The sequence below is a fragment of the Silurus aristotelis genome (genome assembly GCF_946808225.1).
Source record: "Silurus aristotelis genome assembly, chromosome: 6".
Taxonomy (NCBI): domain Eukaryota; kingdom Metazoa; phylum Chordata; class Actinopteri; order Siluriformes; family Siluridae; genus Silurus; species Silurus aristotelis.
The window spans coordinates 17,314,826-17,328,878 of NC_139579.1; the positions used below are offsets into that span (position 1 = coordinate 17,314,826).

At 36.7% G+C, this 14,053-nt stretch overlaps 1 protein-coding gene across 1 annotated transcript; it reads left to right on the forward strand.

The window, feature by feature from the left end:
- Positions 1 to 872: 872 nt before the first annotated feature.
- Positions 873 to 13,777, forward strand: tmem229b (transmembrane protein 229B). Its single transcript, XM_083543486.1, has 2 exons — positions 873 to 1,199; positions 11,561 to 13,777. The coding sequence occupies exon 2, from the start codon at positions 11,600 to 11,602 to the stop codon at positions 12,161 to 12,163; it is 564 nt and encodes a 187-aa protein (XP_083399612.1). The 5' UTR covers positions 873 to 1,199; positions 11,561 to 11,599; the 3' UTR covers positions 12,164 to 13,777.
- Positions 13,778 to 14,053: the final 276 nt, after the last annotated feature.

Sequence of the window (14,053 nt, forward strand, 5' to 3'; positions counted from 1 at the left end):
TTGTGGCCTTCAGTTTGTCCCCCAGGGGGAACCCTATAGGTGTTTTGTAGAAGCTTCAGCAAAGGGTTTTGCTTTTACAACAGCATCCCAAGCCTTTTTTTTCTTTTTTTTTTTTTTGTCTTTAAATACGATCACACAAACTTAGAAAAATGGTCCTATTCAGCATTCTGAAATTTCTTTGTAGACCCCTATAACAAGGTATAAGGAAGAATAATTTAGAAAGCATACCTAAGACATTAGTGATGAATGCTCTCCAAAGAACTTAAGTGATGAGAGCCTAGTGGGCAAGAGAGGCCTATCTATCATACATTCCAGAACTGTGTGCGCAATTTTACTGCATAGAATAACCAATTATTTTATTTGTTTTCAAAAATAGTTGGTTAGCGATGGTGCAGAGAACTGAAAATGTTTTTACATTGTCTCCCGGTGTCGTTCTTCATACCTCTCTGAGGTATGAGCAGGTGGATTGGCGATCTGAAATTGCCTTAAGGCGTGAGTGGGGTGAATGTGTGCGATGGTCTGTTGTTGTATATAAGCTGTATTCCCACCTTTCACACAGTATTCCTGGGATATGCTCTGGATCCAACACAACCCTGACCCGGATGAAGTGGTTTCCGAAAATGTATGTGATTTTGTCAGACAATTACGAGGACAAAACAGTGGGTAAATCATGAACTGGTGAGCTTTGAAAGCACCTTGTAAGGTAGTTTTATGCACAACAAAGGACTTGGGTGTCCTTATGGCAGGACATTGTGATGTATTTTTTATATATATATATATATATAGAGAGAGAGAGAATTATGAAAATTCAGGACTAACATTCAGATGCATCCTTTCTAACCTTCTTGGGGGACGACCTTTAACCTTGTGTGTCATTGCAGTGCAGTGCATTGTATTGCAGTGTGCTGTAGAGCAGCACTCCAGCACTGAAGCAGTTAACACTGAGCACAGCTCTGTAGTTTCGGACGCCGGAGCGCGGCTCTGAGCATGTGCTGTTTCTGCTGCAGTGAAGGAAAATGTGTCAGTTATCATTGGAGAGGAGAGTAAGGGAGGAGAGAGGGAGGTTAGCCGGGGCAAACACACAACAAGAAGGAACCTATACGACCATGTTCCTGTTTTGTCTCTTGTCCTCTGCATGACTACAATGAACTCGCAGAGGGTCGATGCCGCACGCGCCGCAGCCCGACAATAAAAGCACGGTAAGCCTCGCCGACTTTTACCCAAAACCTCGACTTGTTACACATCACGATAGGCTTTATTTTCCTTCACTGCTGCACTTCCAGGCCTGTTTATACCATTATTGTCATTATTATTATTATTATTATTATTATTATCATTATTATATCAGAGGGTCCCCCTTAGCATTAATTCGCACAGCTTTACATTTTTGACCATCTCGAGAGAGCACCAATGATCGACCATCTGATATTTATTTATTTATTCGTTCGTTTATTTATTTACTTTCCGTCACGCACCTGATCTCATCCTGCTCCAGGTGGATTGTTCATGTATTTAGCTATAAAAACGTTTTACTGAATATAGGTGGTTAGTAACACACACAGCGGTGATGGAGCTCAATGCTGGACAGTCTCATGAAGAATTCAGTTCAGCGTCATTTGGTCAGACGCTGCATGGAGAAGTGCCGGTGGTTACACGCACACAAACACGCGCACGCGTATAGTGGCGCACTCACTGCTCTAATACACTGCCGTAGTGAGGGAGCTGTGGGACGGGTTCATTCAGGTATGTTGTCACGACCGATCTGTCTGCTTTTAAACCGAAGCCTGGCCGTGTTGAGGTTGAGGTGATCTGGAGTGAACCAAAGACGGAATAGCGCGTCTTGGCTTTGCGGCTTTTTCACGCTTTTGCCGGTCTGATCTGATCCCCCTGTGCGCTCTTCTCTTCCGCTTTGTATTCGTCCTGATGAGGAACTCGTACTAAAACTATGCAACTTGATGTGCTCGGCTGATTTTCTGCACTGAACATGAAAATATACACACCATTTTTATAACTTTCTCTCTCTCTCTCTCTCTCTCTCTCTCTCTCTCTCTCTCTCTCTCTCTCTCTCTCTCTCTCTCTCTCTCTCTCTCTCTCTCTCTATATATATATATATATATATATATATATATATGCGCACTATTATGTTATGCACCTTTACATTTTTGATTTAAAGAAATAAACTAGATTGCAAAAAAACAAATAGTTCATGCCCATACCCAAGGCTACACACTGAAGTTATGTCCACATTGAAGAAAAGTGAATGCCATAATGCCAAATATTCACATAGTTACTTTGCTATCTTTGTGTTATCTCCTCTATGATCTTACGTTATCATGTCTTCTAAAAAAAATAAACCTGCACCAGCTTTATTTTTTTATTTATTTTTGGCTTGACAAGACAATGTTGGAGATTTCAGTCTCCAGAAATAAATTTTTTTACAATATCAATCAAAATAATAATAATAATAATAATAATAATAATAATAATAATAATAAACCCCCCCTGTAATTTACATACAGTGAAATGTATGTAAATGTAATGAAACTACATATTGAAACGGTTTTCTCAGATACAAAAAAAAATATATGAATACATATTACTCTGATTATAGGCCATGTTTTCCATTTCTTTAATTGTCATTTTGAACTGATATGATCTTACCAGTAACATGTCTATATAATTTATTTGATTTAGTTATTAAAAGTGGATACTATCTAGTTACAGATCTGTACAACTTTATTTATATTGGATTAGCCAGTTTACATAAAAACAAACTGGTTTCTGAGTAAATCTATGCAAAATGTTCCTAGTCCCCGCATTAAAAAGCAAAAACTACGTTATATGAACAAAATTAATGGGACGCCTGAACTTTTATCCATATGTGGTTCTTCCTCAAACTGCACAAAATTGGATGCACAACATTTTCTTTGGATGCGGTAGAATTATATCTTCCCTTCACTTGTACTATAAAACCCAAACCTGTTCCAGCCTTACAGTGACCCATAGCAAAAAGCGAGCTCCATGAAGATATGGTTTACATGGGTTGGAGTGAAAGATTTTAAGTGAACTGTTAGAGATCCATCCTCGCACATTTGAAAACCTTTGGGATGAATTGGGACCCTGACTGCACCCCAGGCCTCCTTACCCTATATCAGTACCTGACTACTAATACTACACAAATCTCTGCAACCATACTCCAAAATCTGAGAGTGCAGGTTATTATAACATTAAATATGTATTAACTGTGAAATAGGATCTTATGATCAGGTGTCTAGAAACGTGTACCATGATCCAAGCCTCAGGACAAGTTATAGTAAAAAAATAGGTGAAAATAATTACATTACTTCCATGTCTTTCTACCTGTTAGACACACCTGCTGTACACAGTCATAAAATGGACAGTCTGGTCGACAGAGACTTTAGTACAGAGATGTGATTATTAAGTTGTGCATGACTGTTCCCACATGGTCCAGAGGGGGAAATAAAGTGCTGAAAATTTGCCCTTGTGCTCCAGGCAAAAGTGCCCTACACTATCCAGAGCACTCGAGCACCTGATCCAAAGTCGGTCTAATCCTCAGAGCACAACTGATTAAATGCGGATTTGGCTTGAGTGAACTGAGTTCCTCTGCACTGCAGGCGGTTTTAACACCTCACATCTAAATCTTGTATCTTCGCTAATCATACTGGCTTTGAATCCTTTCTGGTTCATTTTCTTTTAGAGTCTAATTGAACTATTCAAAGTCCAAAAAAAAGACTCGCATGGATCCTGTGATTAGACTGACAGAAGTTAGCATCGTATTAGAACCGCATATACTCTGTTTAAGGTGGATTGTTTTTTATCTGAAGAGTTTGTATAATGTTCTTAGGAGATTTGGTAATCACTTAATTACTGCTAATGAAGAACAAGAAAGCTCTACCAGGTTTGTTCAGTTCTCTCTTCACCCTGAACGGCCAGAGCTGGGTGCAGGCATGGCCCGGCTGAAAGAGTAAATTAGGGTCACTGGTAACACCCTCTACATTTCAGCAGCACAGGACATTAAAATAAATGTGTTCTGAAAATCACATATTATAGTACGAGACTGACCAAAATCCAAATAAAAGATTCTATATTTTAGTTTTTTTTTTTGTTTTGTTTTGTTTTTTAACAGGAAATTCGCAGAAAGGCTATTAAATAAATATTGAATGTTTTAAATAGTCAGCATTTCATTTATTATTTGAATGGTAATGGAGTAAACACTGAATAAAATGAAACATGTAACACTTAAACTAAAGTACCTCTTAGAATAAAACCGATCCATCTTGATTGGGGCTGTAGTAGTCATGCAGTAGGAGTAGTTCATTATAGCACAAAGGCAACTGATCTCAAACTCAGCATGAATTCTTATGAACCTGAGAAATGCATGCTACATCATGCTGCTTTGTTAATTATGCAGCTTGCCAGTTTCCACATTCATGTTTCTTAATCTTGCCTTTTTAAGCCTCAGAAGGTCCTAATCCCCTCGTTATGAACACTATTATGTTCTAGGCTTAGGGCATTCTCAGGGTCTTTAATTCAGCCCACAAAACTGAAGATAAAGGCAGCAGCTGTTAGACCTCAGTTTTTCATTGAATTGAACCGCCAGTACAATAAATTCAATTCAAATATTGAGGGGCGTCTAAACTATGGCATACTTTATGACATTGTGTGAAAGCTTTGTTGCAATAAGGCTATGGGGTGAAATTTAAGTTAGTCAAAGGAGAAAATAAAAGATAATTTTAATAGTAAAATCCTACCCATGCAAATTTGGCAAAACCAGTCACAGAGCTTTTGAATGGAAAGCGTTGGCAAGATTGTTGTAGAGGCCTCAGACTCCGAATTTAAAACCCCATAAAACATTAAGCTCACGAATATGTATGCTATATAGTATTAATATTTTCCAGTGTTTTTTTTTTTCTTTGTTTTTTTCTTTACTTTTTTTTTTTCACTAGCAATAAAAAAAGAAACGTTTTAATCTAAAGTAATATGATCCACCAATATGAAAACAATTCCTTTAAAATCAAATTCAGCACCCAAACAATGCACAAAATGCTTGTGTGTATGTGCAAAAGGACAATAAAAACACTACATCCTGTGCTATTAGAAATATGAGCTTTAGATACTGGCCCTCTGCTCTAGAGTCCTATCAGTGAAAATCATATCTGATCGGAAGAATGAAGGCTCTTTGCACTCGAGAGCCAACATGCTGCCCTGAAAGTAACTGAGCTGCCTGTGCTATTGATCGACTGCCATTTATTTTGTGCAGAGTGGAGTGAAATTGTGGCAGGAACCCAAAGTCCCCATCAGCTAGCGCTACACATTGAGAGAGTAAGAATGCATGGTAGTCAATACTTCCAGTGTCAGAAAGTAGTAAACGGGGCACTTCTAGAGTTCATGTCATGCAGAATACTGAGCATGGCATTCAAGAATCTTAGACAAAGCAATTAATTAGAACAGGTAATGTTTCTATAATGGTTTGTCAGCAGCTTTTAAAGGACAAAACGATCTGAACAGTGTTCATTGTAGAACTCTGACTTTCAGCAAGAAAACGACCTTACTTCATCTTAAAACCACCTGGATTTCTTCAGTGAGTACACAAGTACTACCTGTCACTTTTTACATATAATACCACTATAGTAATGAGTGTAAAGAAATACATAGTGTATTTGATCTGCTCACAGACACAAACAAATAGAATTCTGTCATTTATTGTCCCATTGATTATGATGATTAGTTTCAATTGAATGCATTGAACTTAACAAATCTTAGTGAAATAATTTTATATTCTAGTGTTGTAACCCAATTTTTTTTCCTCAGTTTCCACTGTGTTGCCAAACTTGGAAGTTCTTGGAAAAAAAGACTTGGAAAAGAACTTGGAAAAGACCCTCTTTATTGTATCAAATTTGTTCTGTATCATGCACACCTGTAACAAAATTTGAATCTGAATTTTGTACATCACAACAAAAATGGAAATAAATGAAATGTATATTTGCCTTCGAATGTGTAACATTTTAAGAGAGGACCTGAAACAATATAATAATGGTATATCTTGTACAAAAAAACAAACGTATAGAAAACTTTACCTCTACTTTAAAAACCACAAAATATATTTTTCCTTAATAGAACAAATACATTTTGAATTCACTAATTGGGGAGTATTTAGATAGTGGATATAGACCTGACCAATTCAGTTTGTAATTGGATTCCAGCTGTTGGAAAAAAATGTCCAACAGTTGCCATGTCAGCGATACACTTGTACCTCAGTGGAGCTGGAATGGAAACATTAATTGCAATTTTCACTTTAGGTGTTGACCCAACATAAAGTAATAAATAAAACACAACAGGGCATGGTGTTATTGGTGATGTGATATGACTTAACTGTCGTGCTGTAGACTATTTCTCTTCACTATTGAGCTGATTTGAATGTAAATTCCTCAAGTATGCACTTTATTTCTCACCCAGTATACACTGATAGAACTAAAAGAAGAATAATTTGTTGATGTCTTTGTTGATGTCAAAATATTTATGAACTGTGAAATCTACTGATTAATCACAATGACCTTCTATGACCCAAAAATATGTTCCATATTTTAGATCAAGACTCCTGTCATTTAATGTAATGCATTTCCTGCCATCTTTCCACATATATTCATTACATTATTTTGTAAATTGCTTTTCCTACAGTAAAACAATATAGCTTGTCTGGGGATCATGTTGCTTGAATCTATACTGGACTATTATGTCATGTAATATTAATGTACCCATTATGAGCAGGTTGAAAGGATCTATTCCTGGAGTCGGAAAATTCTGAGCTGATTTGTTTACATACAACTTAAAAGCCAGCATTTATGAGAGGATACGCGAGCTGTTTCATTACCACAGACAGCATGACGTCAATTAAAACTCACTGTTTTTATCACAAATATTTCAGTTTGCGAATTGCTTTATGCAATTGAGAGTTAATTTCAAGTAGTGTAAATATAATCATTTTGCTTAAATTATATATTTTTTATTTATTTTCAGAGTATGCTAATAGAGCTTCTCTAGATTAACCCAATGTAAGGTTTTCTATGTAGGTGATTAGTTGGGTTACTATGATACGAGAACATACGAGTAAAGTTACATCCACATTAATCCAGATCCAGGGTTGAAAATGTTTGTTTTAAAACACTTTACTACACTCTGTCTACTGTAGTGTCCTCAAAGGTGTTCAGAAATTACTGATCAACACAGAAAGGTCTGAGAATGAGAACTGGACTATTAGCTTTGGTCTATGTCACTTTCAATTAAATTGTGTGTGAACATTCTGTCCCCCTTTGAAAAATAATGCAATGTAAAGGTTGTACCAGTGACATTATTCTTTAATCAAACTGATCAAACTGGATTGCAGGCACAATAGCTGCAGTACAGCATCAGCCACCATGGTGTTTGTTTTAAGTTGAATAGGTCGCATGACTAAAATGTTATCGTTTAAATGTCTTAGTATTCTCAGTTTACACTGCAACACAAAAATGGTCTTTTTAGATGAATTCACTTGTGTTTTGGAATGCCCTGTTTATGCTGGACAAAAATGCTGTCCCAGTGTGGATGTAAGGAGAAAAATCTGAGAGAAAGTACACTTTATGGACAAAAGTATTAGAACATTTGACTTTTCCAGCCATACGTGATTCTTCCCCAAACTGTTGAACACCTTTGGAATGATTTGGACTGCTATCTGCACCCCAGGTCATCTCATCCTCCATCAATACTTTACTAGGCACTCCAAAAGCTAGTGGAACTTCTTCCAAGAAGAATAAAGGTTATTATAAAAGCAAATTGGGACCAAATGTGGAATGGTATGTTCAAAAAGCACACATGAATCGTGTGGTCAGCTCTCCTCAAACTTATCCATATACTGTGTATAGGTTTACTTTGGTTTCAGTCACTTCAATCCACACAGGCTATTTTGGCCCTGCGCTCTGCTTCACAGATGAAAAGATTTCCTTTTATATTTAGTACGGGGGTTTGTTTTTCAAAGCATGATATTGTAAACATTCACCACAAACGTCTGATCAGAGCACAGGATGTTGGTCTAACAGTGCTGTGGAACATGCAGGGGGTCTTTACCAAACAGCAATGTTTTTTCAACAGCAATGTATTTATGGAAAACCGTGTTATTTTTCATGGTATCTTCAGCGGATCTTACTCTTGTTCACTGATTTTTTTTTTTATTATGGTGCACACATGAACACTAGGAAATTTTTAGTTGCTGTACAGGAGTTCTTCTACAAAGTCTCTTGAACAGTACTTCATTGAACACAATCTCCGGCAGAGAGGAAGCGTAAAGCAAATTTCTTCTGTTCAAGATTCTTGTTCCTGTAGAAAAACTATTTTAACATAATTATGTATTGAAAAGGGCACGACCCCAGGGGTTTACAAATAGTTTCTTAATGTTTAACATTTTAAATATATTTAAGATATGTTTCTTAATTGTATAAATTGTAAAATTTGTATATTTATAGTAAAACAAAATGTCAAAACCGGAAACTAATAATAGTTTATTATTAATAATTCCTATTTAATTCCTAAATAATTTCTTTCATATGATGGCTACCATCCAAGGGGGGTAAAGGCTAACACCTGCTTCCACTGATACATGTGAAGCCAGCCATCTTCATCTTTTTCCGCTCAATCTGTCACACTAGAGGAAACGGCTACCTGCCCTCTTACTCCTACAAGATGATGTCCACATAGATGTCCAAAATTGGCTACTGTCACCCTGATTGACAGGAAAATTAAAGTTTGCCATCCCACTCTTAATACATCAATAATTATTGATGTGCAGATGACTGAGATTAGAAGCATTTGTGCAGAAATCACTCTAATTCCTGAAGGTTTAGATTAACTCTTTTACACAACAGATTATAAAAGAGAGTTCATATCTGAATCTGGCCTGCCTAAGTTCCTGGGAGTGTCAATAAAAAGCCTAACTGGATAACAATCAATACCCGTGCTGACTGAAAAGCCAACAGCTGGGGGATGGAATATGAAAACAAACTGACTAAAGGCAAACATGCAGATATGCTGTGCATCAGGTAGTAAAAGAAATTTACCTATGTTAGCTCTTTTGTCTCATCTCTATAAAGACTTTTTTTTTTTTGGTTCTGTCTATGAAATCCTTTGTGCAAGTTTTTAAAGATATTGCATGGTATTTTATTGGTATTTTAGCACAGATTATTCTTTACTTTGTATATACAGACCCCTTCATTGACTTTCTGTGGATTATATTTAAATTTTTGAAACTGAATTAAAATGTGTACAGCCTATGGGGCAGATTATGACAAATTATCCCTTACTGCAAATGGCAGATCCTTTCTGTGATCCATGTGTGAAAAACATGAGAGCTATTTGCTGCATCCCAGTTTGCCTACCATCCATCCTAACTAAAAGTGTTTGGTGTGGACTAAATTATAGTATTTCTTTATTTATTCAGGACTAATTTTCTATTAGTAATAATTTTTTTCTATTAGTAATTAGTATTAGGGAACCACTATATCCTTTTATGTGGAACAGATATAGAATCAGTTTTCTTTGTTGTATTTGGTGGCTATTGAGATTGCTTTTATCTCCCTCACAGATATTTACATGGTGTTTACATAGATTTATCTAGTGTGATGTTCTTTATCTACTACATCGGATACACTACACTCTGCTGGTCATGTTTAACTAATGCAGCAACAAATATGAGTAAAGTAGTTTTATACTACATTTAGCTAGCAGACCTGATTATGTGCTTGTTGCAGTTCAACATTGTTCCCAGTGTTACAATAAGGTATCAAGAGTAATGGGTTGTACGGTAGTGTATGTCCATATGGAATGTAATATTTTTTTTAAATATCCAAAATATTTTATGATATTAAGCAGTATGTGTTGTATCTCCCTTGTGCTGTTAAATTAAAAAATTTCCACACAATTGGTACTCAGAGTTGTAACCAGGACCAGAATTTCAGTGAGGTCCACATAAATACAATATACACCAGTTACTACTTTTTGATTTCTAAGGTTCGCTGGTGGTCTAGTGGTTAGGATGCGGCGCTCTCACCGCTGCGGCCTGGGGAGAAACCGAAAGAAAGTTTACTACTTTTTAATTTCTGCAGTGTGTTGCATTTATTCTTCAGAAAACTGCTATGACTGCTTAATATGAAAGAGTTCAATCTAGTTTACAGTTAGGGTACAAATCAACCAAAGATCGAGGGATCACTTAAGGTACCGCAACCAGCAATCTGATTTGGCTACCAATATTATTAGTTGTGTGCATTTTATTTATACATTTAAATTGGTCATGATTAAAGATATAATCTAATGTTATTGAGAAAATTTGATTTTATGTACATCTGATGTGAATCTCCTGTATTCAAATTGCATCCCTCAAAACAAGGAGATAAAATCTGGTAGAATCTTATGACTGAACATGAAGCTTAAATATATCTGTGGTCAGAATTTGAGTGCTCACTTTGGGTGCTTAGAGGTCCGTAGAGAATCATTCATCACTGCTAGATTTTCCATATAGTAAGCTACACTAGAGTATCAGGAGGATGCATATTGAATTTTAACTAGAGTAGCTTTTCTAACAAGGTCCAGACCTGGTTGCACTAACGGCTAGTCACGACTATGTTGGTACTTGGAGATTATGTGAGAAATTGTTGGTTTCACATACAGTACAGCCACTGCAAGTCTCTGGTTCTCAGCCCTGAATGTTGCACAACACTCACACCTCCACTGTTTGCTTGGGTCAGGCTGATCCGGGGTAGTAGGTGGGTGGATTTTAGGTTGGTTTTCTAAGATGAGCATCAGGGAGCCAAGCTTAATTCCATGGTTATTTGCAGGAGAAAAATGTTTAGTTTAAAAAGAGCTATTTGGGATCGGTTTAGTGGCCTGATTTTGCTTTGTATTACATGATGAAGCCGGGTATATTTCAAGTTTTTAAAACAGAAAACATGGACAAAGCCGAATTCAACTTTCGGGTGCAACTGGTTGCGTGAATTACAGTTCAGTTATCACATTCCATCCTAATGCAACTTGCCAAAATTCTCCTGAGGCAAGTGGATGCTTAATTGTCATTTGAAATGTAATTAACATCGACTGACAATGTCTAAATACTCTCTCTACAGCTTTCAGCTTTGTGCTGTTTGACATACACTGCTGGCAAATGAATGGTTGAGCTTTGTGTGTGTGTGTGTGTGTGTGTGTGTGTGTGTGTGTGTGTGTGTGTGTGTGTGTGTGTGTGTAAAGATTGACAGCATCGGCTGATAATAATTTGGTGTTTTGTCACTGAATAATTTATACGACCATGTATATCTTATTTACCCACTTAAGTATTGTACTTTTGTCCATTTTAATCTATGTGTTAGGTAATCTATGTATCATCACTAACTCAAGTATACAGTGTGGGAGTACTATGGCTCTTAGTTTGGATTTACATGTGTGCCGTAAAACATTGGCATTTTTAACACACTTGAGGTTTTATGTATATGTTGACTACAATGCTATTTTTTCTCTCTTTTAGTAAAAATCTGCTGTGAACGGACCAAGCAGCCCAGTCACCATGGCAACTGCAATGACCCCCGAGCCCCTGACACCGCTGTCACGGTGGTATCTGTACGCCATCCATGGCTACTTCTGCGAAGTCATGTTTACTGCAGCATGGGAGTTTGTGGTCAATTGCAACTGGAAGTTCCCTGGTGTGACGAGTGTGTGGGCACTTTTTATCTATGGAACCTGCATTCTGATTGTTGAGCACATGTACCTGCACCTACGTGACCGGTGCAATGTCCTATTGCGCTGTCTCATATACACCCTGTGGACATACATGTGGGAGTTTGGCACAGGGCTGTTGCTGCGTCAATTCGACGCCTGCCCTTGGGACTACTCACAGTTCAAGTACAACTTCATGGGCCTGATCACGGCTGAATACGCCGTGCCATGGTTCTGCGCATCATTCATTGTGGAGCGTCTGGTCATTCGCAACACGTTGCGGCTTCGCTTTGACGAGTGTTCTGAGCCTGGCCAGGTTGGAGGAAGTCCTACAGGAGAAAGAGGAGAAGGAAGGAGAGCAAGAGGAGATAGAGGAGTGGCCACCAATGCCAATGGCTATGTGAAAGTGGACTGAGTGAGAGTTGTCATATCTCTCTCCGTCTTTAAACATTTATTTGTCTCGTCTTTTCTTTTTTTCCCGGAAGATGTTTCCAGCTTTCTCCTAGCTTACCACATGGGAGAAAGCAATGTTAAGATTCAGTTTGTGTGGATCAGTGAAAAAAAAAAAAAACCACAGCTTGAATAAGGTTTGTGGTTTTAGTGTCTCACAGAGGAGAACCGCACTTTCTACACTAGTGCCCAAATTCGGATATGCCTCATTTTGGCAACCTCTAACAGCCTATTAATCCAGGAAAGATGATTTTATTGTGTAGCTTGTATTGTTTGTCCATCTCTGTACCCTACCTCCCAGACCAGTCCATCTACTTTAAAATATTGAGTGATAAGGAACAGGAAATGAACACAATAACTAATAAATTCAGGAAAGTCCACCTTGAAATACAGAAAAATGGGCCAGAAAATGCTATAAAAAATTTATATTTTTTAGCAAATTCAAGAGTGTGGTAGCAAAAGAAAAGAATTGTTAGGATAACGAATTTTAATTCTTGAACTTTGTTATTTATTGATATTTATCTAAGGGTAGTTAAGTAACTTATTATAGGTTTAGAGTATGTTGTATACTGTGCCCTAAATTAATGCATCAAACTTGAATTTAGTGTTTTTATACTGAACAACAACAACAAAAAAAAGAATGCTTGAACATGCATGAGAATAGTGTCTTCCAGATTTTTTTAACAAGAGGCAAATCTTTCATGTATTCTTAAAAAACGGAAACAAGAACTGTGTCTATTTTTAACCGATTAAGGCACAACGGAGTACTGTACTTTATTCACTTGTACTGCTAATAGTTAGGATTTAATTATGGGATGTCTTAAAATATTGTATAATATACTGAAGAGTGTTGAGAGACATGGAGGAAAAAAAGTGATCTGCTGCTATGTTCTTTTCTTTGTCCAAAATATCTTCTTATTATCTTATTAACTAAATTGACCAGGCCTTGTGCACTACCATCTATTAACCTATACAAACAATTTCCAGACTCTAAATGGAAAAGTCCAAATATAAAAAAAAACCAAAAAAAATCCTGGTTAAACCCAAAATGATTGAACAACTTAATGCATGCTGAGTAATGGTTGATAATCTCGCAAAGTTTTAAATATCTTTTTATTGTATTGAAGTAGATGATGATCTTGTATAAAAATCCCAAATATCCCATCTGTTTTATCAATTAAAAAAAATATATTTATACCAATAGCACCATTCATAGTGGAAAATACCTGAATACAAAATCTTTCAACAAAAAAAAAGCATAATTCATAGTGAAAAATACCTGAATACAAGATCTTTCTAACAAAAAAAAAAAAAACTAGTAACAAATAAATAAAAGAAAAATAATCCAAATATTTCCCAATATCAGCATTATAGTCCATTTAGCAGCTTCTAAGTAAAAAAACAAACAAAAAGAATTAAGCCATTTATAGGCTGAAGAAAGTGTGAATGAATATTAACTTAAAGTTTGATACATATCAGAGCCGATGCTACATATATGCTTTTATCTGAGTATGAGTTGATCATGGGGTTGGGGCAATCAGGAAAGCGTTTCCATGATTAAAATGAGAACATGCAAACACCTTTGGCTTTTTGTTTTACTGGGGTATAAATACACTTAAAAGGTCCATGGAAGTAACTCTAGCTTTTAAATGAAAATCTTTTTTGTAGCGACTGGGTTTCAAGAGATTCTTCAGAAGGACAAATGATCCAGAACATGCATTTAAATCCACTCAAAATGGCTCAGTGAATCTGTCTTTTGACATGGCCAGTACAGTCTTTTAAACTAATGCCATACAAAACCTGTGGGATGAGCTGCAGATGAGAGCTCAGAAGAGAGTATGTAGAACCTTGGCAG

What these genes read in the sequence shown, in the direction of transcription:
- tmem229b (XM_083543486.1), top strand. Translation starts at nt 11,600, where the DNA reads ATGGCAACTGCAATGACCCCCGAGCCCCTGACACCGCTGTCACGGTGG.